The sequence below is a fragment of the Ursus maritimus genome, unplaced genomic scaffold, assembly GCF_017311325.1.
Source record: "Ursus maritimus isolate PB19 unplaced genomic scaffold, ASM1731132v1 scaffold_13, whole genome shotgun sequence".
NCBI classification, from domain to species: Eukaryota; Metazoa; Chordata; class Mammalia; order Carnivora; family Ursidae; genus Ursus; species Ursus maritimus.
In genome coordinates this window covers 59,964,185-59,991,718 of record NW_024423675.1, presented here as the reverse complement: position 1 = coordinate 59,991,718, position 27,534 = coordinate 59,964,185, and the positions used below count along the sequence as shown (strand labels likewise).

The following is a 27,534-nucleotide window of genomic DNA, read 5'->3' as shown; positions in this document are numbered from 1 at the left end:
GCTCTTCAATCTTCATTGAAAGGCTTAAATAAATGCACAAAAATCACACACACACACACACACACACACACACAACCTCAATCATCTCTGCATCCTGGAGTTAGTCCAATAAAAAACATGGTTGCTTGGAAACTGTATAATCAATTTATTCTACTCTCTATAAACCTATCACTACAGTGGTTAAGTAAAAAAGTGGTCACAGTCACACACACACACCCATTAGAAGTAACAAGAAGATGGAAAGATGCAAAAGTAACACCAGCTGTATTCATGTGACAGGATGCTGCTTGTCCCTGTTTTCCACACCTGCAGTTACATTAAATATGTATATTCACATATATAAATACACACGAGACACATAGACACATATACACATATGTTCATACACCCCTTTGCTTATAAGATGCTAAAAATATTTACAAATATAAAAAATAACTTATACTTAGCCCCAGAAAAAACAAGGCCAATGCATAATCTTTCTCTTATTTAATACCTCTCCCCTCACACTCTCTATGGAACATCTATTTTGGCCAGTCTATGATCTATGTTTGAAATTAAAAAGCCCCAGTGGGCTGGGACAGCTGTAACCTTCTATTTGCTATATCTCAATAAATTCTAAAACCCTAAAGAGAAGCCTCACAATGAAAGTGAAGGAAGGAGTAGCCAAAAATATAAAGGGCCACCTATTAAACCTCCAGTCGGTCCCTGAATTAACATTTGCTATTTTAGAAGTAAAAAGTCCATGATTTAAACACTTCATTATCTTTCAGTTCAAGCGTTATTACTCCAACACCTAAATCCTAAAATCCTAAATCCTAAAAAGGGCATTATTCTGAGAACAACGCACAGCAAATGAATAGAGGAGTATATGGGCATAAAGAAGCAGTGACGTACTTTACACATAATCAAGCTTCCAGAAACACTAAAAATTTATTTTTGCTTCATCTAATGATGATGAGCAGTAAAATGTTTGCAAACAGGAAGTTTCTTTCTCCTAATCCATTGCCTATAGTACTTCTTAATTATTCCTCATAGCAACACTATAATCTAACACTTTCAGAAGGGCTGCGATTTTTCTGACATAGATTTAGGTCCTCTTGCGAAGACAAGCTGTGAAAAATCGGGCAGGGGAAAAGGAGAAAGGTGCCGTTTACACATTTATCTGCTCGGCTCACACCTCCGGTAGAACACCACCAGCCCGTTAAACATTCCGTGCTGCAATAACTTTGTCTCCATCCTTTTGACAATTTGTTTCACGCCTCATTTGCTATGAAGAGTTAAAACATTTTAGTCAACCTTGAGAAAGCAATTCGATTTTTTTCCACGGCAAAATGCATAACCTATTCCAACTACCAAACCACTGGTTAAAGTTCAAACTGTGACACAGACAGAAATCAAGTACTTTCCTTCAAACACTTCAGAAGGAAAACAAAAAACAAAAACACTAACCAGTCTTACATTTATTTTCAGTGGATATGGAACAAAATCAAGTAAAACATCTTCCCCACACCTGGTGCCAAAGAGCAGCATCTTCTCTCCTCCTCAAAGCAGTGGATACCACCGATGCCCTCTCTGTTCCTACAATCTTCAGATGACATGGTAGAAACGCCTGGACAAAACAGTCCAAAACAGAGAAAGAAATCCTTTCTTCTAATATTGTTTTACTGGTTTTTTTCCATCAGTTTTTAATTTTGGATCATCACAACACATTCGTACTGTTGATAACAAAGAATATTTTCGAAATTGAGAGTCAATCCTATTTATGGCCATCCAAAATTCAAGGAGCTCACGTTCTGCACTCACCAAGAGCAGTGCACAGTAATCGTATGTCTAAAGCATTTGCAAAATTACAAGATGCAACCCGAGTCTCTAGAGCAGCAATGTCCAATAATACTTTCTGCAACAATGGGAACATTCTATTCTATGCTTCGTTTGTGCTTTTAAGCACTTAAAATGTGGCTAGTACACTGCACAACTGCATTTTTAATTTTACATAATTGTAATTAATTTTAACTTAAATAGCCACATGTGGCTACTGGCTACCATACTGGACAGAGCAGTTCTACAGGGTGAACTTGATGCTAAGAAAGCTTTCTGCTGGGAAAACATCCTTCCGTCACATTATGTATCAGGACATGGAAGTTTTCTCTTTAGTAAGGCGGAATGGTAATAAAAAGCAAACCATGTATAAAGATCCCCTTCACATTCTCATCAAAGAAGAAACGCACCTTAGTTCAAAACTGCTTCCTAACTGGCAGAGCAGAAGGGACACATCGAATAAAGGTGTGGGCCCTGAAAAGAAGGGGAGGCCGGTGCGCACCTTAGGGCCACCTCTCCTAGGACAGACAGCAGAAGGACAGGACTCTCCTCTAGCTCCCCTGCTGCTGGCATGGGGGGCGGGTACCGCCTAGTGTGCGACTTCTTGCGAGAGTCTATCTTCCATGTCTAAGCAAATACTATCCCATCTATGGGAAAGGGATATTTTTCTTCACCAACGTTTCCAATATCCTCATAAAATATCAAATGATGTGAATGTAAGTAAGAAAGCAAGAAAAAAATGCTATTATAGTGACAGCTTCCACAACAGAAATGCAGACCACTCGTCTAACTCGGCTCGCAGGGGGCACTGCTGAGAGGAAAGGTAGTGCATCTGCGAAAGCAGCGGAGAGGAATGCCCGGGTGCACACTGTGCCTGTGCCTCTTCCTAGATACATATGCTCCTTAGGCTTACCCAGACTCTGCCTTCGTTCACTCGTCTGTAAAATGGGTACAATGACAGTACCTCATTCATAGGTTATGCCAAATGGTTCCGAGCACTTCTGGACACCTAGGAACTGTTCAAGAAAGTATTTTATATTACGAATTACTTGAAACTTAACATTTCAGTACAACGGAAAAACAAGTGATTTTCTTTTGAGGTTCCCGGTACCACGAGGGAAAGGGGATGATGGGTAGCAAGTTGTAATCGAAAGAATGGTTTCGCTACAAATACACGGTAGAAAATCCATACATGCCTAACAAGTCTAACATCAAAGAATAACTTACACACAGAGCAAACGGTTTCAGAACTTTTGGCGGCTAACCCCGAAAGCCAGCTCCCAAACACAAGTTTTCAGAGACCGTAACGGGCAGATGCAGAAGCACAGCTCTTACTCCTGCTGACCACCGCCTCAGCCTAAGATTACTGGCACAGAAGTGGAAACGTTTGTAAGTGATCTTTATAAAAACGTGACTCCTTCCCTGCAGCCTACAAATTCCGTGTGGATTCTCTACCCTTAACAAAGACCAGCAGCAGCACACGCATTGGAGTTAATCTGACTCAGATTTACTCGTGGGGCCGTCACGTGTTGGCCTTGCTCAAAGCACACGTGCACCCTCTGGTCGCTTACGAATGCTGCAAGGACTAAATCAGGGACCTCATATAACACGTGTGGCCCCTCAACGATCATACACTGAGTCCCACCACATGCCAGACACTGTATCAGACACTGGGGACACAAGAGAAAGGACCCCTCAGGTCCCTACCCAGGCAGAGCCCAGTGCAACAGGAGAGGAAGAAGGCAACTGGAAGCCCGCAGCACAGAGCCTGGGCACAAAGAAGGCAACACAGCAAACTAAATTCTCTACCCCTCTCCCAGTTAAATAAAATTAAAAAAAAAAAACAAACCCACTCCTCTCCCTACCATCTGGAAGCCTCTTTCTCACTTCCTAGACACCCTACAGTCTGCTGTAGCTTGCCTCCCTCCTGACTGTTCTTCCAAAGGTTATCAAGGAGCAAATGACAAGACCTCAGTGCCCACTCTCACCTGAACATTCCTCAGAGCTTACCACAGCTATGCATGTCTCCCCTTCAGAAACCTCTGTTCCCCATGGCTTCTGTGGAACTGTCCCCATGCTTTCCATCTCCTTTTCTGGCTCTCTGGTTGGCTCCCTTTCCACTCCTTCAATGTGAATGTTCCCTAAAACCCTTCAGCACCCTTGTGTTCCCCGCACACATGCTCCCACGGGCAATCTCACGAACTCCATTCTCAACCAACACCTCATGCGTAGAACCCGTATTTCTATACCGGGCCCAAATCACCCTCCTGTACTTTCTATCTGCCTACGAGCATCTCCAGTTAGCTCTTTGGAACACATCTCAAGCCCAACATGTCCAGAACCACAGCCCGTCACTAAATATACAGGATGATTCAAAAGTAAGTGAGCACCTTCAAAGAGTTCCAATACCATCTGATTTCTCCCTGTGGAGTCAGATCGAGAGCTCTGTGTTCACACCTCTTCCTCCTCTCAGCTTGGAGGAAATGAAGGCAGCGTTGGGGCTGCCATTGCCGTTTCAACCACTGACAGTAAAAACGCTACGTTCCATTGCTGTCCTCTGACCCAAGAGGTGCGTGCTGAGCACTTCGGAGACTACAGAAATAACCATGGTAGTTCCTTTATAAAGCGATTTTTATTACATATTCATATATGGCCTGATTAGTAAATAACCAGTTTTTGAAAGTGTTCAATTCTTTTGAATTCCTCCATGCCAATATTCATCCCTACTATAAAGGAGCTCACCCCCACGTGGACAGGTGGTTCTGCTCTCTCCGGGATTAAGTTTCACTGGAAGGTAAGCCTTATGAAAGCAGGGCCTGCATTTTATTCATGGCTGTGTCCCCAGCGCCTAAAACACGAGCTTTCACCCAGCAGGTAAACAGACCAGCGTGTATTAGATATGAACACCTATTTGGTGAATGAGTCAAGGAGAAGTAGCACAGTATCTGCCCACGAACTTCAAAGTCTCCCACCGGCCCTCAACCCTAGTGCTCCATTCTTCTTTCCCAAGGTTTCTTGGGATATGGAAGGTATCCCTGCAAATGTCCCCATATTACTATCCTCAGAGTTTCTCCTACCAGACTGGTGTCCGAGGCTCTCAAAGACAGCAAGCCCTGGAAGGCTTCGCCTGCTTCTCACCTGGTTCCCTCAGAAGGTCACCAGGACAAGCTAGCACAGCTGCTCCCTCCCTGTGGTTGGCAGAACTTGCCGCACGTCATCCGTCTGCTTCTCCGTGGCCCCACTTCTCACCTGCTGCCCACAGCTGCTCGACTAACTCCTGCACTTTGTACTGATAATGTGGCAAAAAAGGAAGTTACCATGGAGAACCAAATAACTATCATCTATGCCTGCAAAGGGAAGGAATGGCTTTCTTCTTCTCTGACAGACTTGGGTTCCTGAGCGCTGTGACAGTTACCTTCTGAAGGCTTTCTCAGCTGTTTCAGAAGGTTACGCCGGTGCTGCTAGAAACCGTAGCACTGGATGAATGATACATTACTACAGAAACTTTCTGGAAGCACTAACACACGTAGACAGGTGTTAGCTTTCTAGGCAAAGACAGATACCTTTTACCATGGCCAACGAGATTAAAATGCAATGGCTAAGACCCCGGAGATGCTCATTCCCTTCATAAGCTTGGAGAACCAAACAAAATTAAAGATTCTGTCTTAGAGAAAAGGACAAACAGCTACAGCCTAAAACACAGGTTACCAGTTTGTTGGGGTTTTTTTCTTCCAATGGGTTCTTAAAAACAGACTGCTAATTCATTTGCTTGAGATGGCTTAGGTGTAGTCAGCATTAACTTCAGGAACTGTAAATCCCTGATTACTTCGATAGTGATATATTGCTCTAAATAATGAAACAGAATCAAATATTATTAGAAAATAGGAAACGTGAGACAGGAAAGCCTTCATTTCATTCTAAGCTAAAAATAGCATTTTGGAGGTAAGTCATTCAGAAAAATTCTCAACCTCAAATTTGGGAGCAGTCAGGAGGTGAGGAAAACACAAGCTGAAAACCCAGGAAACAGACGTGAACGGAGCCAGTACTGTGATCTCTCCCGCTGCTCGCACACTTCTTCAGGACTGGTTAAGTGGCATGGAACTTACACAGTGTGTCTGTGACAAGGTTATGGGCCAAACTGGTTTTCTTTAAAGCTGTGAGATATGGTTTTATTGACAAGTTTCAAAAGAGAGGAATAGTTGGGGACACACGAGGGAAATTTCCCAGTATCATACCTTCCTATTAGACAGAATTAGGAAGAGAAAGAATAAAAGGGTCTCAGGACACATCCCAACATTCTGTGACCTGGCCAGCCTAGAAGTTTGCCACTAAGTAAGTAAAAAAGGAAACAGGGATCGGACAGGGCCCATTGATCAAGTACTTTTTAAATATCCTCCCAACATCACTGACTCTGGTTCCAGAATAGCCACGTGGCAACAGCAAAGACAGAAAACTCATGACTGCATGTCATGAAATGACCTCACCGAAGAGAACTGGGGGGCTTTTCCTGCCTTACATTTGTTCTTGTAACTATGCATCAGCGTCTCAATTATTTTAAGTTCTGCCAGTCGGCGGGGGTGGGGGGGGTGTCTTACCACTTTCACCAAGACAGTTCACTCAGGGCACATGATGAACATTAAATCTGTTTGTTGGTTTTTCACTCTAGAATTCTCGCTTCCAGCCGTCTATGTTCTCCCTTCCGTGGTCCCCAACTGTCACCTGTCCTCCCTTCCCATATCCATTCTCTCTTCACACGTTCTTGGATTAAGATTTCTGGGCTCATAACACGTGCAACTCGTGATCCCGAGGCGCCGCCCAGTCCATTCATCCATTCTCCCATCAAAACTATTTATTAACCAGGTACTACGTAGTGGACACCATTCTGGATGCTGGTCCGTCACCTCCCTGTCCGAGAAACTGCAGTCACAGCCACGTGTGAGTAACTCAGAACAGAACCTACGCTCCTCTTCAAACAGCAACAGACGATTTCATAGCCTCCCTGGGTAACGCCAAGCAATGACCCAGATCGTGGGACAGAGTTTCCTCTGACAGGAGGATGTAAATTAATGTTCAGTGACACCACCAGAAAAATCCAACAGCCACCTTCGTGCCCCTGGAAACAGAACTCTTTCCTCTTTGTCTGGTATGACTATGGAGGCAAAATATAGTAAAAGCCCGATTTTAAGTATGTAATTCTACACGTCTTAACAACAAAAAAGTCTATTTAGCTATACCACTAAACAAATCAATAACCTCTGTAGGAAGAGAAAGGTGGGTGTCCAGGCCATTCCATAGGCTGAGGATACTGGAATTACTGGGGGGAGGGCTTGAAGGCCCTGTCTGCCCTCCCTGGGGGATTTGGATGCACAACCAATTTGAGAACCATTCCTTTTGCGGAGACAATACAGGCTTTCACACCAGACATACCTGGATACTGAACAAACTTCTTAATTTTACCAGTTTACTTGTCCATAAAATTGGGAGAGTGACTTGCAAGACTGTTGAAAGGCTGCAGTTAATATGTGCCATGTGCTCAGCACACAGGTAAGTATTCAATAACAGGAGCTATTATTACTGTTATTGTTTTTATTATATTACTATTATTCAGGGCTCTTCTAAAACTCTGTCTCGTACGTGCAGTTCTTTATTTGGGAGGCCAAGAATGGAAAGCAGTGTGTTTGTAGTATTTTTACCAATCACACCTGACTAGAAGGAGAGGCTGATTTCCTGTGTTCCCACATTAACAGTCCTAATACAGGCCACCATTAAGGGGCGCCAGGATGGCTTAGTTGATTAAGCATCTGGCTTCAGCTCAGGTCATGATCCCAGGGTCCTAGGATTGAGGCCCCCCATCAGGCTCCTCGCTCCATGGGGAGCTCGCTTCTCCCTCTCCTTCTGCCTGCCGCTCCCCCTGCTTGTGCTCTCTCTCTGCCAAATAAATAAATAAATGAAATCTTTTTTAAAAAATACAGGCCACCGTTTAAAAAGAAACAAGAAAAATCCCTCAAGGTTTGGCTGCTGACTCACTACCCTTTTTCTGCCTCATCTGTACCCACCTGCGTGCTGTCCCGGAGGGGCCACCACACGCCTGTCCACCTGGACACGAATCACATTCCTGCCTTGCTCCTTTTCCTACTTTGTTTTCTGAGGAGCAGGCCCCTCCTCACCTGAGCCCCGCACCCATCTCACTGGGAGGACGGACTTGCTGCTTCACAACCACATGTAAACAACCTGGTTAGACCTGGGTCTTGGCATCTCTGGACCATCACTCCTCGTGTCTGCCATGTTAACAGAAATCCATGAAAGGCCCCACATTCTGCAGGATCACAACCAGATACTTTTCCCAATTTGTGTATTAGTCCTCATATGGAAAGAAACAAGTCTTCCTCAAGTCAAGGGACAATTCTGTACTCCGCTTAGTCTACCATATCCATTAAGCACATTCCCCACACAGACATCCTCTCTTGCACCCCATAGAATAGGCTGGGTATCAACAACACCTCCCACAGAGCCCGTAACGGATGCTCTGACCCATAATATTTCACAAGCCCTAATGTACACAGGAAAGGCTCGGCTCTGAAAGCCACACAAAAGCACTCATAAATTTCAGACGGCCCTAATCATCCCCTCCTTTTGCTAAGAAACCAGTTGGAGTACCACTTCAGACCCATTATTCTTATAATGAGAACTTTCCTTCTCAACACTCTATCACATCAACCTAATCAAGTGTCATGACTATTATTTACACTGAATTTTACTTTAATTTCAAGTATGTTTACCAACAAAAGCAAAGGTGAACATTCTTTGAAACTAGTTGTCTAATAAAAATACAAAAAATCATTATTTTTGTTCATTAATTATTTTTATTAATCATTACAAAACTCAGAACTCTCATGAGTAAAACTCTGTGTATCAATTCACTTCAAAATTTCAGAGCGTAAAGACAAAGAATCTTGCTGATTCTTCTAGATACAGCTGATACATTCATCTCTCCAATTTCCTAATGACTTCCGCTTTTGAGAGACTCATCTAGATTAAATGTATGTAAGTCCACGCTTGCCCACAATATTAGCATTATTTAATTCTCAAGTCGTGTTAAGAAATTTTTTTAAATGCAAAAAAAGATTTCAAAAACTTAGGTTAGAAAGGAAGAGAAAGTGTAGAGTCAAAGCTAATTAGAAAAGCCCGTAATGACAATTTCTTTTTTTAAAAGGACATTGCTCCAAAATGCCTGCATTTATCTATCTCTCTCTGTATCTGCTGTTTTCAGATCCTTCATATCAGCACATTCTCTGTACCACGGGATGTTTTCATCCTCCGCAAGGTAGAAAGCTTGCCTGCCTCCCTGTGTTATCTGTCCGCGTTCCATTTGAATCCAATTTCCTTGCATTACCTCTGCCCAGGTCAGGGATGAATGGCTGTCAAATTCCCAGTGGAATAAAAAGAAAAACCCTTTCTTCCTGAGGCAGCAAGTTTCAATTCACAGAGCACATGGCTAATCTACATATGTGAAGGTCACGGCACTTCAGTCAAAGAGGTTAAGAATGGAACAGCTCACGTAAGGGGTTGTCTTAAACATCTTGGCATGATGCCCAACAAGTAAGATTGTTGAAAAGCAATAGATAGCTTCTGGCAGCAGTAAGAGGAAAAATATTTTGATCATGTGATGCCGTACACACTACCTAGTTTATTTCATGTGTGAAACTTTGCGAGTCCCTAAAAAATACCACATATGCAAATCAAATCCAGATTTCAGCTTTACCAGTTTAGCCAGGCTAGTACACCTCCTTCTTCATAAAATGCATTTATGTGAAGTTTCTAAATGCACCAAGAATAAAACTTTAACATATTGACAACCAGTTGGCTCATGTATCTTAACAGCTGATTACAACTTCTTTGCATTAGTTTTTCAGAGAACCATGAAACACCAGCTAAGGGTAGTCAGACTAAAAAAGCACATTCCTTTAAGTTAACCCGAACATAACTGTCTTAAATAAAATTCATCTTCTCCCTCCACTCTTCTCTCCCTCCCCATTAATAATATAGCAATACGGAAAACTATAGGAACTTAACGCACAATAAAAGACAAAACACAAAATTGCTTTTCACGTCCTATCTTCACTAATTAATTGCTGAATAAAAGTAAAACGCTACTGCTTTAAAGTGCTCATACTTCTGACAAATGTCTCAGTGGAGGAGGGAAAACCAAGTCTTGCCACACATAATGGATACCAGGGGAGAAACCAAGACTTGCACAAAGCAAGCCTCTGCCTGCTGTAGCCTGCACCTTCCTGAGCGTTCTCTCTGCTCAGCCAAATGAAAATGAAAGGAGCTGGCACCAAGAGTCGGGAAAGGGAAGATTTTCAAACCCAGCAAAATCATAACAAATGTGACTACAATTTTTAAAACTTTTCAACAGTTAATAAACTACTTCTTTAACACATGGAGAAAATTAATTAAAAGCAAAAGATCCATTTCACCAATTTGCAAGTTGTCTGCCGACCACCAATTTCCTTCAATTCAAAATTTAAATTGCTTATGAGGCCAGAGTTATTCAATCCATGTTTCTAATTAAATGGAATAGCAGGTAAAATAAAAATATTCCACAAACTATCTTATTTACTGTAATCACCAATATTCGCTTCGTAATGTAAGGATATCCCTCTACACTAACCAATGAACAATATGCTGTTTAACCATTTTTGAAGATTCCCTGATGTCTTTTTATCTGGTACAGTGCCCCAACACCAAGGTCACTAAATGTTTGTTGATGATGGTGAAATTAAATGCCCCAGTTATCGATCTTCTGAATTTATTTTTCCTGACCAGTTAAAAAAATATGACTGTAAACAGACTGGCAAACTACAGCAGACATTTTAGAAATGTCATCAATTGCCCCATCACTCACTCTCCCTGAACACATGGCAAGGTACAAACACATTAGGCAATTAAGAACTTAAACTGTCTGGACTAGAAATAAGCTTCAAATGTTAACCTATTTGTTCCTAGACGAAAGACTAATAAGCTGTTAAATTAACTAATACAGAACCCGATCTAACTAATTTTCATTCCTTGTCCGTGAGAAAATACAATCCTTTGTTACTTTTTGAAAACACCCCTTGCTTTGCCAGGTAGTATGCCTGTACTTTATCGAGTATACTTCCCCAAACAATTCATGGGTTGTCTTCTTTCCCATCCCTTTAGACTTCAAACCTCAGGCAGGTGCAATCACTTGCCCAAGGTCACACAGGTCGTCAACGTCCAATCTTCCAGGTTCTCTAAACTGCTCACCTCTGCCACTTGCCCTTGAGCCTCCCTGCTTCCATCTCCAGGTCTCTCCACTTGGTTAACGTAGTTAACGTCCGCTCATTAACCAGGTCTCAGCTTATGCAACCTTAGTTAGTGCAAGGAGCCTTATTATTTCTCCCCCCGCCCCAATCTAGTCTCTACTGCTGTCCCACTAACATCAGGACTTCTCCCACCGAACCATTTACATAGTATTGTGTACCATGTTTACTAGTCCTTAGTCACTGCACTGTCAATTCATCAAGGTCCACGTCCTTGTCACCGAGGAATCCATCATCCACCATAGTACCAGGCACACAGTAGGCTCTCCACAAACATCTGCCTGACGTCCTGGTTCTTGCTATATTCCCAAAGCCCTAACACATAGGAGACTGTTCAGTACGGTGAAGGTAAATGAACTGAATTCTTCTTTTTTAAAAGATTTTATTTATTTATTTGAGAGAAAGAGTGACAGCGAGCACAAGCAGGAGGAGAGGGAGAAGCAGCCTCCCACTGAGCAGGGAGCCGGACTCGGGGCTCGATCCTAGGACCCCGGGATCATGACCTGAACCAAAGGCAGATGCTTAACTGACTGAGCCACCCAGGCGCCCCAAGTGAACTGAATTCTACATCCTTCATGCTAATGACACTATAAAGTCATTTCTTTAGCTGATAAATCACCCCAGGATACCCAAAACAAAATCCTAATTAAGATCACTTTCTCATCAATGTCATAGCACCTAAGAACAATCTCCAAGTATACTGACCTTCCACATAAAATCATGAAACACTAACTGAACAGAGTTCCTTGAAACTGTTGTTGGAAATGTATAATATACTCTCAGGAAATTTTCAGTTTGGATACATTATCAACTACTCTTCAAATCGTTCTGAGATGATGCACTTTGAGGGATACAGTCTTTCTGCACAGAACTGCAGAATAATGTAACCATTCATTTTAATTTCCACTTTGTAAAACACCAGGAGTCTATGATAATTCACCAGGGAAAATTATGGATCATATGTTATATTTACTCTTTGTATCTTAAGCACCAAGTGGTGCTCAGAGTAAGTACTTGTTCATAATAGAATTAAATTTTGTCCCTGATACTTTTATAAATCTCAGCATTAACAAAAAACGGGGGGAAAAAAAACTGTTCCTCTCTACCTACATACTTGAGACAGGCCCTTGGCATTCTCAGGTATGACATTCCCAGCTTTGACTACTCGAGAGCAACCCCAAGCCTCCCTGATACGTAAAGTAAATTATAATCTTGCTAAGGACCAACTGTGAATCACATATTCAGTGAAGTTGAAACAGATGCAGAAGTGTTACTTAACCATGAATCAGAGACCAAAGTCCACCACTCAGAATCCCAAAGCCTAGTTTTAATTTTTTGAAACTTTGTTCCTTTTCAAAAAGTACCTCCCCTAAAAAGCTAGTCATTTTTGTAGATCATGAAAAGTGGAAAGGTCTAAGAAGTGTAAGAAAGGAATAATTCTCAGAATTTACTGATTAATATTAAGGATGGAATCCTGTGAGGCACCAGCTTTGACTCAATGACATCAATCCACCATGGGCTCTACTGGTCAACCAAAACCAATTCATGCAATTGCTTACAAGAGTCCCAATCAGTACAAAACGACATTTTGTGAGGGAAATTGCAGTGGTATTCACAAAATCTGTATATTTGCATAGGCCTCAGTTTATATTCACTGAACATGCCCGGGATCTAGTATAGTTTAATAAGATGTTCAGCAGTGCATAGCTGATTAGGCACTGTATTTTTTAAAATTCAAAGCAGCACAGAATTTTGCAGCTGGGAGGGACTGGGGTCACCTAATTGATGGAGGCCGGGGCTTATGTGCGACCACACCCTGAAGTGCAGGAGGGCCGGGCAGAGAACAAGAACTCAGGGTTCACTACACCCTGGGAAGACAGGTGGAAAAAGGAGAGGTACCACCTAACAATGCCACAGGATTTGCAGAGATGACCTCTGTGACAGCCCCGCCCGGCAGGCAACATTCCACATGAGGAAACTGAACCTCTGCCGTATCTCAGAGAAAAGGGGCACTCAAGCCCACAAGTGAAGCAAAGTCTTACCAACTCCAAGCCCACGATCTTTCCATTACATCAGGATGCCTTGTCATGTATTCGCATTCCCTCGTAAATCCTCATAATCACAGAAATAAACTAATATACGAGAAACACACAGGTTCCCTTAGAAATACGTTCTTCTTCTCAGACAGATTCTTGCTCAGCAGTAGCAATGTTTTACATTTCTATTTCCAAGGTCATTTATAATTCATTGTGTAAAGCAAATTTATTATAAAAAATATGAACTGAAAGCAGAAAATTTAAAGGATATTAAAATGGGGTTACAGCTTGAGATAAATCAATATATGGTCACAGAATCTTAAAATTTTCTTCTTCAATTCTCAGAAATTAGATGCCGAATTCTAAACAAATTTTAGAATTACCAGTCATTTCAAAATAAGGCTATGAAGTACACTGAGTGGTTTAACTTCTAAGATGCTCAGCACAAAAAGAAACAGGAGATACTAAGAATTCTGGAACAGACTCCACTAATCATCAATGCCTCGCTCTCTGAAAGGTTTATTTCAGGACCCAGAAGCAGTAGCTGAATTTACTCCTCAGCCAGCATACATTATCTAAACAGTTACCAAAAATACTCCAGCAATCCAAGTATCTTCCTAAATCTGAGCAGACTGTTTTAACTTTTCTCCAAGAGCCTATGTAATGTAGAAAACTGAGAAAAAGAAAAAGGACCGTTCTATATAAATTTCAAAGTGATTATATTTTCCTTCTTTCAGCTATTATTCTTTGTAGTGGGATCTTTATTTTGCTGTGGCACAAAGCCAGGAATTGACTGGTAGAAATGGAAAAGAGTCACTAGCTCACATCAACTATATCACAACAATCTACAATTCCTTGTTTTGCCAAAATCCACTCCCCCAACCAAAAAAGCAGGCCAACAGACTGCTGACCCACATGGTTGCTATTTGCACTTTGTTTAAATGAGCCAGTTCTAAGTCAACGATGCCAGGTTCAGGGGGAGCCGGCTTTGGCAGCTTGTCTCCCTGGAGTGCACACAGGGAGCAGCAGCAAGCCCCAGACCCCGGCGACCAGCGGTGCCAGCACTGGGCTGAGGGAGAAAATGGGTGCTTAGTTAAGTATTTGCCAACTGATCATCCCGAGCAGATACTTATCTAGCCTACGCCTCAGAGCATACACAAATGCTGAATGTTTACACTGTAAGAATTCATTGTTGCTTCCAGGGACACACTCTTAAATCACAGTTCAATGTCTGTGTCCTCTGTGGACTTCAGTGTTAATGTACACAACTGATCATCTAAAGATGTAACTCCATATCAGCACCAATAGCAGTTAAAATACAATTCCAAATTTTACAGACAAAAAACCCTGCTTAATAAGACCATCCCTTTGCAGCTGCCTCTAAATTTAATTAAAAGACCAATCATCTTAATTCAGGAATTTTTCCACATACAAAGAATTTCTGCAGTTTTGCAGAGGACTACAAATTAAAAACATAAGGGGGGGGAGCACAAATTTGGGGCACAGAACACTATGGAAAAAGACACAGCATCCCATGAATTTGTTGTTTGCTCAGGCTTGGGGGGCTGGGATGGCCCAAAACTTAAAATACAACTGGAAAAAAATTATCATTGTAAATGATCTCCACTAATAGTAGAGAGATAAAACCAGTAATTTTGAAAAGAGGCTAACATGCTAAAGACGAGAGAGGTAAAGGGGGGAAATGATCACGCTAACAGTTCATTTTCATGTCCTATTATCTAACCAAGCACCAGGTTTCTCTCAACAAAGTATTCCAAACCTTTAAACAGAAAGTCTTCAGAAAGTTGCCTTTAAAGTTCAAGAGACCTGACAATGACACAACTAACCTACACAAAACATATTTCCAAACAGACAAAACCCGGGAAGATCACCCCCAAGTTAGAAGTGGGAGGAAGTAGTGGAGTAAACACACACACACACACACACACACACACACACACAGCATGAACGCTGCTAGGGAACATCTGAGGAAAGATTTACTAACAAACTATGAAGCAGCAAGACTGATGGCTCTAAAAAGATTATTTTGCTTACAATACACATTAATAACTAACAATATTAAGGTCTGACATGAAGAAACTTTTTATTTCAGTTGGGAAGACGAAAAGTTCTGGAAATGGATGGGGTGATGGTTGCACAACAATGTGAGTGGACTTCATGGCACTGAACGGTACCCCTAAAAATAGTTAAAATGGTAAATTTTGTTATGTATATTATATCGCAATAAAATACATATGTATAATTTTTTTAGCCTCCCATATTCTTAAAAATGTGATCTAGAATTTTCTCCTCCGTTTCATCAAATATGGCTTCCCTTCCAGAGTCACCTAATAAGGAATGACTTGTCTGATTCTCAAGTTTCATCCTTCATCGAGGCCCAAACAAGATGCTGAGAAGACCATCTTGCCGAAGATGCTGAGCGGATGCAGGATCTCGTTCAGTTCAAAGGGACCACCCTGCTAGGACAGATCGAGTCCAGATTCTGCTGCCACCTACCTAAAGTAGGAGTGTCTACTGGTAAACCGGATATGCTTAAGATTTCAGAGCTCTGATCTCTTCCCTAGCAATAAGTATCATTCAAGGAACAAATTAGTTCATCTGTCAAACTCAGGAGCCTTCTAATATTCTTGACACTGATCCATTCAGAAGTGGGTTTGAAAACTACCTATTGGATCCTATTCAAATAAGTAAATCTAAGGAAATAGTTTTCTTAGAATTATTCCGAGTTAAAGCCTTTGAAAATAGAACATGTTTGCTGAAAACGTACTGTGAAAGCACATATTTTACTTTGATAAAGTCACTCAGTCACTCAATTAGGGTGAATTGTTTAAGTTAAAACTATAGTATACATATACCAACAATTCCATTCATTCCTTTGTATGTTAGCATAAGGCAAAATCAGTGGATACTTAATGATAATTCCGTACCAATACCTGTATCATTTTCTTTCCATCAAAATTCTAACAGAAAAAGTCACATAAGTATACCAAGTTTTTAGATCAAAATTAATTCACTCAATACCCAATTAAACCATAAAGAGCCACTTAGTCTTGTATAGATAGCTTTCAAACTGTAAAAAGCAATATTGTGTGATCGTTCCACGTCTATGATATATACACACACACACACACACACACACATCCTTGGGGGATAAGCAGTTGTGCCTGGTACTTACTTCTCCCCGCAGACACAAGGAGAAGTCAAATAGGGACCCCCTCAGCCTCCAATGCAGGCGTGCGTGCGCACACACACACACACACACACACACAGACGCCAAGTATGTGGCTCTACTTTACATATCCACAGAGAATCTACACAAATCTGATGAAGAAAGAACACCTCGGAAAAGGCCAGAGACCAAAAACTATCCAATTCCAAAGAGGCCTAGGAGGTGGAAGTGGGTCGTAAGTATAAACAGCATTCTAAAATGTCATAAAAATTTTGTAACATCCATTTTGAAAATCTAATTACTGCAAAAAAAATGGAATTTGAGCTTTATTAACATTCCTTGTAAGCCTCCATAAATCTGTGGTCTTAAGTGATACACAACAGTTCTTTCAAATATAAATATAAGCCTCAAATTTACAAATCTACACACAGGCCAAAATGAAAGTGACACAAGTGAATTATTAGTTCCTTTTCCTCAATGATGGATCAAAGTACACAGATCCATTAACTGAGCAGTGTCATTCTTGTAGTGAGAAAACCTCTAAATGTAGGGCACTGGGCAAAAGGTAATATAGTTCCAAATGTAACACATCCGAAATTTACATGGCCAAAGCAGTCTTCAAAATAAATAAAATTTCAGAGACCCCTAACAAATTTTAAATCAAACCACTCTCTTCCGAGGAGAGAACAGGGTAAAAATAAACGAAATGATCATCTTTTCAGTTTGCCTGTCATATTGGTATTTATCCTACAGAAGTTAGCTCCTATTACATCAAAAGCCATTTTTTAAAGATATACTATGCCCCAAATTACAACGTGATAAAGTCCATTAATAAGAAATAGAACTAAAAACTCAACCCCACTCTCTTACACCTGTTTTCTTTAAAACATGTGTCTGATAAAACTACCAAATGAATTTATGAGTCTTCCTCCACACGGTCTTACATTTTCAGAATTGGTCCTCAAACCAGAATTAATACTATTTTTATGCCCGAGTGAAGATGTTATTCTCTCAATCCTAATGAAAGAACATGATATTTAGAGGGAAAGTACATTAGTGTAAGTGTCCAAGGGTGACTTGCATGATTTCCATCTCCACAACACACTTGTGATACTTCTCATACAATATGATGCCGGGGAAAATGGAACAAGTAGAAAAAGCCCTGCCAAAAATTCATTCCTAATTATAGATAAAAAGCAAAACCAAAGAAAAAAGGGGGATTAAGGTTTCTCACTATAGACCCAAGGGAGGAATGTGATGTTCCCTGAAACATACTTATCAATTTTGTGTTAATATAAACATAAATTTAAGTCATAGCTGTCTTAAAGAGCAGTTCTCATTAAAAAAAAAAAAAAAGTCAAAGTAAGTACACAGAAATGATGATGTCCAAAGAAAACAACTGTAAGCCATGTAGAATTTCATTCCAGGTAACCTAGGGAAGCAGAAAACTCTAAACATTTGTGTTACATTTTCTTTGGTTTTTTTTTTTTTTTTTTTAATGATAGGCCTTTTCTCTAACCACAGTTGCCAATTCCACCTTCTCTGACGACAGAGCAGCCAGCCAGCCATATCTCAGCAAATATATCAATTTAGGGCACAATAATTTCTTTACAAGATTTAAAACATCAGATAGGATAAAATTTCATTGGGAGGGAAGTGGGGAATGATGTTATGCTATAATGTATCTTATACAAATTTTAAGGTAATCAGGAACCAGTCTGTAACTTCCTGCTTTGCAAGCCAGCTAGTCACTTCTTTTAACAGTAAATAAGGCTCTTTTTATTACATTGTATTATATTCTATAAAACTAAGGTTAAAATAGCATTAATGGAATTCAGCACAAATGTGGACACTATAAAATCTTGGTTACGTTAGGAGACCTCAGTATTCCTATTGGGACTACTCTATCTACTTTATCTTTAAAAACCCAGTAACAAACTGTATCATAAAATGGCTTATTTCACTTTTTAAAAAGACCCCCCAATACAATATACATATATATTTTGTTTCCAATTACAAAAACATTTGCCATCCAGTATGAACCATTCCTAAAATCAAAAATGAAACTAAATGTGCTAAAGCCACAAGAAAATTTCATCATTTAACAACGTGATTTAATAGTACTTTATGGCCTATAATTACACAGTAATTTAGTATTTTGCACAAATAACTATTTTTTATCATAATCATCATAACAAATACTAAATAAAAACTAGCCTTCCAAAAAGGAAAAATATTAAAAAGACACATTCCACACGTTACACGGCAAACTACCTAAAAGAAATCTGTGAATCTAGGTCATATGCCCGGCATTTTTCTTCCCCCTCAAAAATAAAAAAGCTATTCCCAAGGGTCACACTGAGGACATAATGGATTCACTCTCATTCCAAGAAAACAAAATACTTAAAATGATTGGTACCATTAAGAAATAATACTGTAAAGCAACAAGGACCGACATCTGCCTCTATCATCCTTCCGTTCTAGTTTACAAAGATGTGAATTTTAAACTATCCCTTTAAAAGCAAGCTGACAAAGTAAATCTTTTTAAAATTAATTACATGGGTTTATTTACACAAGGCTTCTCTGTGTTTTCACTTGTGTGAATCAAAGATGAAAACTGATATCACAAATTTCTATCAAGAGTAGGAAAATATATTTTCATTAAAACCAAAACTCCAGTAACTAAAGATTTGAAAGCAGTGGACACTAATGTCCTCAGCTAGGGATTCACATGATTATATGTTAAATTCAGTCCTGTATTCATTCTGACACGTCTCTCCTCTAAGATATGGTTATTATTGAAATACACCTTCCTAAAATAAATAAGCTGAGTAAAAACATATATTACAAACACTGGTAATTCCATTCTAACAAATTAGAATTTTAAAAACTTTCACAGCATTTAAGATATCTACGAGAGAAAAGATTTGTAAGAAACACACCCAGCACAGCTCGCATGTGATAGTTTCTCTAATACATGTGTAAGCACTTCAAATAAGGCTCACATCACCGAAACTAACAAAATAATCAAGAAGAAAAAAAATTCCTAGAACATTTCTGTATTTCAAAATCAGAAGCAAATATACAATAATTTTTAGTATTTCACAAGACTATCCATTTTTTCCCTTTGATTGTTGTCTACAAAATTAGTTTCCTCACTTCGTGCTTTTTAAATATTATGTCAATTTAACTAAAATTCCTCATCCACAAACATCTTAAAATGATCAGAATTGTTAAAACACACATTACTAGAAATACAACTTTAATCTTGTTATAAAGCTAACTAAGTATCACTGAAAGATACTGTTGCATCTCGGAACCTGGAAATTTTTAACGTCATAATTTTTTTATTTTATTTTAAACTACGTGTGCTGACAATACATGTTTTGCACACTGTAATCTGTAAAGGGCACTTTCATAAAAGCTTTACAAATCCAGAAATTGGTAAAGTTCTTGGTTTAATTATTTTTCAATGGCCATATCCTCATCCTACAATCAAAGTCTGTGATCTATGCAGTGTCCACGTTAAGATTACAAAGATCTAAATTTTGTAAATGCCCAGTGTACTGGACACAAGCATAACGTTTTTAGGATTTAATCCTCTTATTAATAACTATGATTCATAATAACTTAAGCTTTAAATAATATTCAACCTTACATCTGCTTGTAATAGAGCTCAGTTATTATTTGTGGCAAGAATTTTTGTGACGGTACGGCTCAGCACTTCTATTTACATCAGCAGTGCTAAATGCCCAATGGTGAGAGGGGAGCCAATCAGATGGCAGATTAGATGTCAACTCAGAGGCAGCTGTCTGGAGACTATTACAGCCAGTTTACCTCCACAATTCAAATTCCAAACCTTGCAAAGGAGATCAAGTCAGTCTTTAGGCTCAGCCTACGAGCAAGAAACAGCAAGAGTGCAGGACACTTCCTAATAACGCTGTAGGACCTGGGTGACAGCAAATTAAAGAAAATCCAAATAAATCCGATCCAAAAAGATCAATTTTCACTAGTCTGCTATTTTCCTGGACTTGCTGAATAAAATGTATGCCTGATCCATGATCAAAATAAGTTCAATTTAACCGGAATGCCTTCCTTTAACATAGCCTGTCTGTTGAAGGTGACTCCTTTCAAGCAGCCTGTAAGCCAAATAATGGATTTCCTGGCTATTCTCAGGAATGAATCGATTTATTTTAGAATAGTTTACCTCCACGTCGTTGTAAAATTGGGGTATTATTTTTGCTACGAAGCATTCCAACTCAAAGCTCGCATCGAGTATGTCTGAACAGCCGGGCACAACTACGAAAAATACACTCGGTTGCCACAAAGCTAACCTATTTTTCCTGCCTTCACCTTGCAGGCTAAGAGGGAACGCGGTGTGGTTGGAGGTAGGACAAAGTTCCTCATTCCTTTCCCAGTTAAAGCTTATTGTTGGCGCTAACCGAGAAGACGGGGTCAATATTCCTCCCCAGACCGTACCCGCCGGGAGCGCCGATTTTGTTACAAAAGCCGGCCGAGCGGTCCCCAGCGCCCACACCGCTTCCTCGCGGCGCAGTCCCCGGCTCCGGACGCGCGGCTCCGCGCCCGGGGTGGGGTGGCGAGGCGGGGGTGCTCGGCGGCCGGCCATCCCAGCGCGCGTCCCGGCCCTCGGCGCGACCCTCTCCCCAGGCCCCCGGGCCGCGCAGTCGGACGCCGCGCGCTCCCCAGCCTCCGAGGGAGGCAGCCGCGAGTTAAAATGGCTTTGGGCGCCTCGCCCCCGCCTCCCCCCCGGCAGAAGACGCAGAAAAAGTACGCGGAAAGAAAGAAACTAGGGCTCGAGGCGCGCGGCGAGGCCGCCGCGGCGGAAGCAGGCCCGGCAGGCGCGGGGGTTACCTGGGATCTGCCCATGGTCGGGCCGGGGGTGCCGGGGCTCATCGCCGGGTGGCTCCTTTGTTGCGCGGCCGCCCAGGCCGGGCTGGCAGCGGCGTACTGGGCGCCCATGTCCTTGCCCAAGCCCATGCCCGCGGCCGCCTGCTGGCCGCCCGCCGCCGCCCCCGCCGCCGCCTGGGACTGGGGCTGCGACGGCGGCGGCGGCGGCGGCGCGCTGGGGCTGCTGTAGTCGGGGTAGCTGCCGCCGTAGCTCCTCATCATGGGGCTGGGCGAGGTGAGCAGCTGGTTGAGGGTCGGGGTGGCCCCCGACGGGTGCTGGTTCTGCCCGGCGAAGCGCTGGAAGCCCCCAGCCGCCGCGCCGGCGGCCGCCTTGCTGAGGCTCGCGGCCCCGCCGCCCCCGGGGCCCATCATCATGCCGCCGCCCTGCTGCCGGGGGGAGCTCAGCACCCCGTACCCCGAGGACGAGCCCCCATAGCCGCCGCCGCCGCCGCCGCCGCCTCCTGCTGCTGCTGCCGCCGCCGCGGCCGCCGCCGCCACAGCTCCCGCTCCTGCTCCTCCTCCTCCTCCTCCTCCTCCTCCGCTGCCTCCTCCTCCTCCGCCGCCGCCGCCGCCGCCGCCGCCCGCGCTGGGCCGGCTGTAGCCCGGATAATGGTTGTACTGGCTGTTGGGGTACCCTTCGTGGGAGTTCTGCAGGGGGTCCATGCTGTTGGGGGCTCCGGTGGCGGCTGAGGCGGAGTGCATCATCCCCATCCCGGGGCTTTGTTGTCCGCCATGTTGATCAAAGCAAGGCCCAGTGCGGCCGCCGGGGCCGCCGCTAGCAGGGGCAGCGCTGCCATAGTAATTATTAAACTCCGAGACGGCCGCCGGGCCGCTGCCGCCGCCGACACCGCCGCCGCCGCCCCCGGGCACGGCGACCGGCGGCTGCTGCGCGCCCAGGGCGCCCAGGCCCGGGTGCTCGAACCGGCCGCCCGCCGGCTCCCCCATCTTGGGCGGCGCGTCGTCCTCGTCGCCCGGCTTGCTCAGCAGAGGCTGGCCCGGGGGGTCGGCCTGGCTGCCCGCGGCACTGTCCTTGGCGCCTCCATGTTGCGGCTGCTCCATGTCGGGACCGGGCTGAGCCGCGCCGCCGCCCGCGCCGCCGAGGCTGTTGTTGTTGGAAATGGGATGTTGCTGCTGTTGCTGCTGCTGCTGCTGCTGCTGTTGCTGCTGCTGCTGCTGCTGCTGCTGGAACTGGTTTAGCTGCTGCTGTAGTGCGTGGTGGTGGTGGTGGAGGTGGTGGGCATGGTGGTGGTGGTGGTGGGCATGGTGGTGGTGGTGGTGCTGCTGGTGGGGCGGTGCGGCGGGGGCTTCGCCAACGGTTTTCAGTTTGTGGTTGGGGAGCAGCCCCGTCTCCATGGTCGAGCCCGGGCCCGACGAGGAGGAAGAGGAGGACGCCGCCGCCGCGGAGGAGGAGGAGGACAGCGCGGCGGCGCTTCCACCCTCCTTGAGAGCCGCCTCGGAGCCGCCGCTCTTGGCGCTGTTATTGCTGGCGGCGGCGGCCGCCGTGCTCGCGTTATGGGCCATGTTCAGTTCGTGACGGGGGTGCAGGGGGTGGTGGTGCACATTATTAAGGCCGCCGCCGCCGTCGCCGCCGCCCCCCAGCATGGGTCCCGGTGCCGCCGCCGCCGCGCCGCGCGCCCCCGCCTCCAGGTCCCGGGCCCCGGGCGCCGGCCGCGGCCCGGGGGCGCCCGCCGCTCGCCGCTGCCCGCCCGCGCCCGCGCCGCCGCCGCCGCCGCCGCCGCTGCTGCCCGCGCGGCCATGATCGCCGCGGCGTGGCGAGGCCGGGCGGGGGGCGGGGGGAGACAATAAAACCCACTTTTTAGTCAGCGGCCCCTCCTGTGCGCATCCACACGCCCCGACGGGAATCGAGCGAGCCCCCTCCCCCTCCACAGGCCCCGCCGGAGCCGAACCGGGAGTCACGCCTTACGGTCTGGGCCTGTTCCCGCTGTGTGATTTCATGGTGAAAGTTTTTAGTTCAGGTTTAAATGAAACTTTTCTCTTTTCCTCTCTAACCCGGATATGGGTAAATACACGACTGACTGAGCCTATCGGGCCCAGCATGGCATGAGAGGGAGCCGAGCGAGCCCGAGCAACTATTATCCACTTCTCTCTGATTACTCGTGTGCACTCGCAAAACGCGGACTGGACTCGGCGCGGGCCGCCGCCCGCCGGGCCCTGCGCCCGCCGCCGCTGCCCGCTCGCCCGCCCGGGCGCAGCCTCGCGGGCACCCGGCGGCCCCGGGCCGGGGACTCGGGCCGGCTCCGCAGGCGCCCGGAGCGCGGCGGCGTGGGGCAACGGGAGGCTGCACTTTCCCCTCGTGCTTCGTCTCCTTGCCAACCGTCCGTTCGCGTGTTTGTTTTCACGTCTAAAAGGAACGATACAAAGGTGGAAAACGAGTCTGACGAGCAGACAAAAGAGGGAGAAGGGCTGGGGAACAAAGTTGTCTGTGGGCCTCAAAGGTTTGGAGGAGCCGACGGAGAAAGAAAATATTTGGGCAATCTGTGCAAAAGCACTGCCTCTCCCAGGAGTTATGTAATTTTTCAGAATGTTAGCCTCTCTGCCTTGATTTTGGGCCATCAGCGTAATTCCCACAACTTCTTCAAACTGCGAAATTAGGAAAGAGTTTAAGGGAAGGTTAGCCTCCTTCAGGGAGTGCTGTTCCCTGTACACAGCAAGTACTCAATAAGTGCTGAGGCTGACTGCACCTGTCCCAAAGATAATGTTTATGTAACTATTTTCTAAGGCACCTTATGTATTCGTGTAGGCTTATCAATGAAAACGCAGAAGCATTCCCAAAGGAGCATTTTTCTTAAAATGCTCTTGTCTGTCCTCCCTCTAAAGGTAAAGTCTTCAAATGAGTAGACTGGTGTGTTATGCTCCAACTTGCACATGGAAATATAACTGTTAGTGCCATAATAGTGACAGCTGAAGTTTATCTCATGTCTTCATAAATCTATATGACGCCTTTCATCATATTTCAGAGGTTAATGTGCACAATTAACCCTCTTGATATGAGTTCATTTCTAAGCAATGTGAAACAAAACTAAAAGGAAATACGTATTATATTTAATAAACATAAGATCAATAGTAAAGTAAATTAGCCGAATCTAATCTTAGAGCAGAAATGTTTCAGACTTTATTCTTTTAATAATACTCTTTTGTCACTTTATGATGTTTTAAATGTCTTTATTATTGTTAATTTATCACTTAGTAACCTTCTGAATATCATCAAGCAGGTATTCTTAACCTAAGCAATGCCTCACTTGTACTAGTGTGGAACTCGTTTTCATGGAGAGAAAGCATTTGAAACTGGAACTTTCAAGAGGTCACACCAGCTGAAATAATATATATGATTTTAGTAGAACATGGTTTTCTAAAATAATTTCATTCTTCAGCTTTTTATAAAGATTATTTTAAATGCAGTGGTTATTTTTATTTGCTTGAGCAAGAGCAAATATGTTAATGACTAAATAGAAAAGGATAGGTGGGAAAAACTGGTGACTAATTGGTGGGGGAGGGGAATCAGGTGCACACCCAAGGGTCATTATAGAGTGTACAAACAACAAATTGCAATTCTATGCAAACAACTGGAAAACAGGGGTTATAGCATTGTGTGTAAGAGAGAATAACAGAACTGTAAGATGAATTCATGCCAAATCATTCATCAGTTTTTGCCAAGAGAATACTACATCTTTGTTAGTGTGCCTTTTTGACATTTTCTCCTGGATTTTCTCCCTTTATGCATTCAAATACATACTAATTATACGCAGTACACCACAAAAGTTGAATTTTTAAAGTTTTTCGTATGCAAATATAAATATATGTCTGTTTTGTGTGTATACACATATATTCTAAAATCAATTATATATTTATGCTTTTAGACATTTAGACTCAAACTAAATATATACATATAATCACAAAGCATTTTTCCAAACTGATGAAATCTGTTAAAGTCAATTTAAGCAGGTGTAGCTATATTTTGTGGCTTATTTTCACAACTAATCCTGAAAGGGAAAATGAGTCACCAAGTTCAGCTCTGGACCTTTTCTTAAAAATATTTTTTGTATACAAAAATCATGGAACTAAAAAAAAAAATTAGGCATAGAAAGTCAAAATCTCTTTTAATCCCATTTGTTTCAGCAAGTCAACTAGAAGATTGGAACCAAGAGGCTATGAAATAGAGGCCCCCAGCACAATGAAATCAGCCTGCTATAAAAGGCGACACATGCCAGTTTCTCCTCCCCAATGGCAGATGCCACACCCTAAAGCAGACAGAAGGCACTGCAGTGTGTAGGAGAAGCACAACACAAAGCCGGCAGGACTTGGTTTTGTCTTTTAAACCACAGAGGATGCTAAAATACCTTCTTTAAAGCATCCTTGCTGAAGACAAGTAGCAGGCTCCTATTCATTCAGCTTACAGTTTTTAAACACCTTCTCAAGAAAACAAAATAAAAGCCTCTTAGAGTTTCATGTAAAAATCCATGACTTAATAGACAAAAACAGCAATTGTCAGGGGTCTGTTCGAAAGAGATGAAACAGGTCCCCATTTCACGAAGCACAATTTGAACCATAGATGATAATTCTCTCGTAGCCACTTGCCTCAATTATCCTATATGGCAACACTACGTGATTGTTTCCTGTTGATGAAATAAGGTACTAGAAATTAACAGGTGCATTTTTTCCTAAGGAAGTCCTTATTTTTACACCTCTTGCCTAATTTCAAACAACGACCACTTTAATAAGTCACTCGAGCCACAGAGAGCAATGGAGGTGAAGGTCTGCAAGCTGGGGAATGGCCACCCTGACCCTGCAGCCAACCGCCCACCCACAGGTTGCCCTGCGCTCTCGTGTTTAGCCAGATTACCCATTATTTTCTTAAACACCCCTTTTGGCTACAAAAAGGATTGGTTTGTTTGGGGGTTTTTTGGGGGGGGTACTATATGAAAATACTAATATTTAAATACTGCTCCTTTTGAAGAAGTTTTAGGGCCCCAAATAAAAGACTCTTCAACTTGCCCACTTAAAGAGGATTGAGCCAGATGGTAGTTGAAGAATGCCACAGCTCTGTTCTTTTTGCCTCATCGTAGCCCATCATTCTGTTTGCTTTCAGATTAGTCCCCTTTAACTCTTCTGGTTATTTATTCGATAACTGAAACTATCACGATTCACTAACCATCATATTTCTCAGTATTCTTTATGTAATTTGGAAGCAATTTAGAATAAAGCCCTGTCAAGATTTTACAAATAAGAACTATTAAAGAATAAGGCTTTGGATACTTGCTTTCCTTTTAGATTTATGAGAAATGCAATGAATGGAGCTAATGGGATTTCCCTACTGATCTTGGGCAGGGACTTTAAAAAGCGCTAAACAATTGTCCTTTTCACTTCTCTGATTTAGACGTTAGCAGTGAATAACCGAGTAAATGCAAGATATGGGACATAGCATTTGATTTGAAACAACTATGCAAATTAACAATGGTCCAAAAGTTTAGCAGGCAAACAATTAGGTGGGATTTGAAAAAAACTCTAGGCAAAAATAATTTAAATAAATTTGGGGACTCTGACAAATAGTAGCACTATTGTACTTAGTAATAATACTAAAGCATGGATAATCAACCTGGATGGGAATAAATTTCACTTATTTATCTAACAAATTTATCTCGAATCTACTTTGTGACATGCTTTGAGAATAAAAAGATAATTATTATCTTGGTCCTGTCCTCAACAGGGGAGATAAACAATTACCTTAAAACATACTCAGGGCTGCCCTGCAAAGTCACAGAGGGTTTGACCAATAAAGAAGCAAGCTCAGACTTCCCCGCCCAACAACATGCCCTGCAGCTCTGCCTTTTTGGCAGCCGCTGGCCGGGCACCGCGCCCTAATCCTCAGTCTGGCACAGCTGGGACATGACACTGGGAACCCACCACTTTTGAAGCTACATTTCCAGAACCTTAAGTCAAATTTACCATTAGGCTACTACAATTTCTCTCAGGGGTCCCTAGAAACATAGTAACATCAGTGAAATATATGAAGAAACACATTACATTTTAGAACATTGTGCTTCTATTATGTGACATCCACATTTTGAATGGTGTGTAATAAATATTTTTTATTACAGCCTAGTTTAGAAATTTTCTATAACTTTTAGATAAATATGTGTGTGATGACATTTCTTTCCTTTTATTCCCATCAAAATCTCTTGCTGGGCACCTACAGGTGCGTTGCAGTACTCTCTCC

General features: G+C 43.0%; 1 protein-coding gene across 1 annotated transcript in view; it reads right to left on the bottom strand.

The window, feature by feature from the left end:
• ARID1B (AT-rich interaction domain 1B) overlaps window positions 1–21,410 on the bottom strand; it is a 426,117-nt gene extending 404,707 nt beyond the window's left edge. The window contains exon 1 of the mRNA XM_040627997.1: window positions 21,264–21,410. Coding sequence (XP_040483931.1) covers window positions 21,264–21,389 — 126 coding nt within the window. The 5' untranslated portion in view covers window positions 21,390–21,410. The remainder of the gene's footprint in view (window positions 1–21,263) is intronic.
• Between the last annotated feature and the right edge of the window lie 6,124 nt (window positions 21,411–27,534).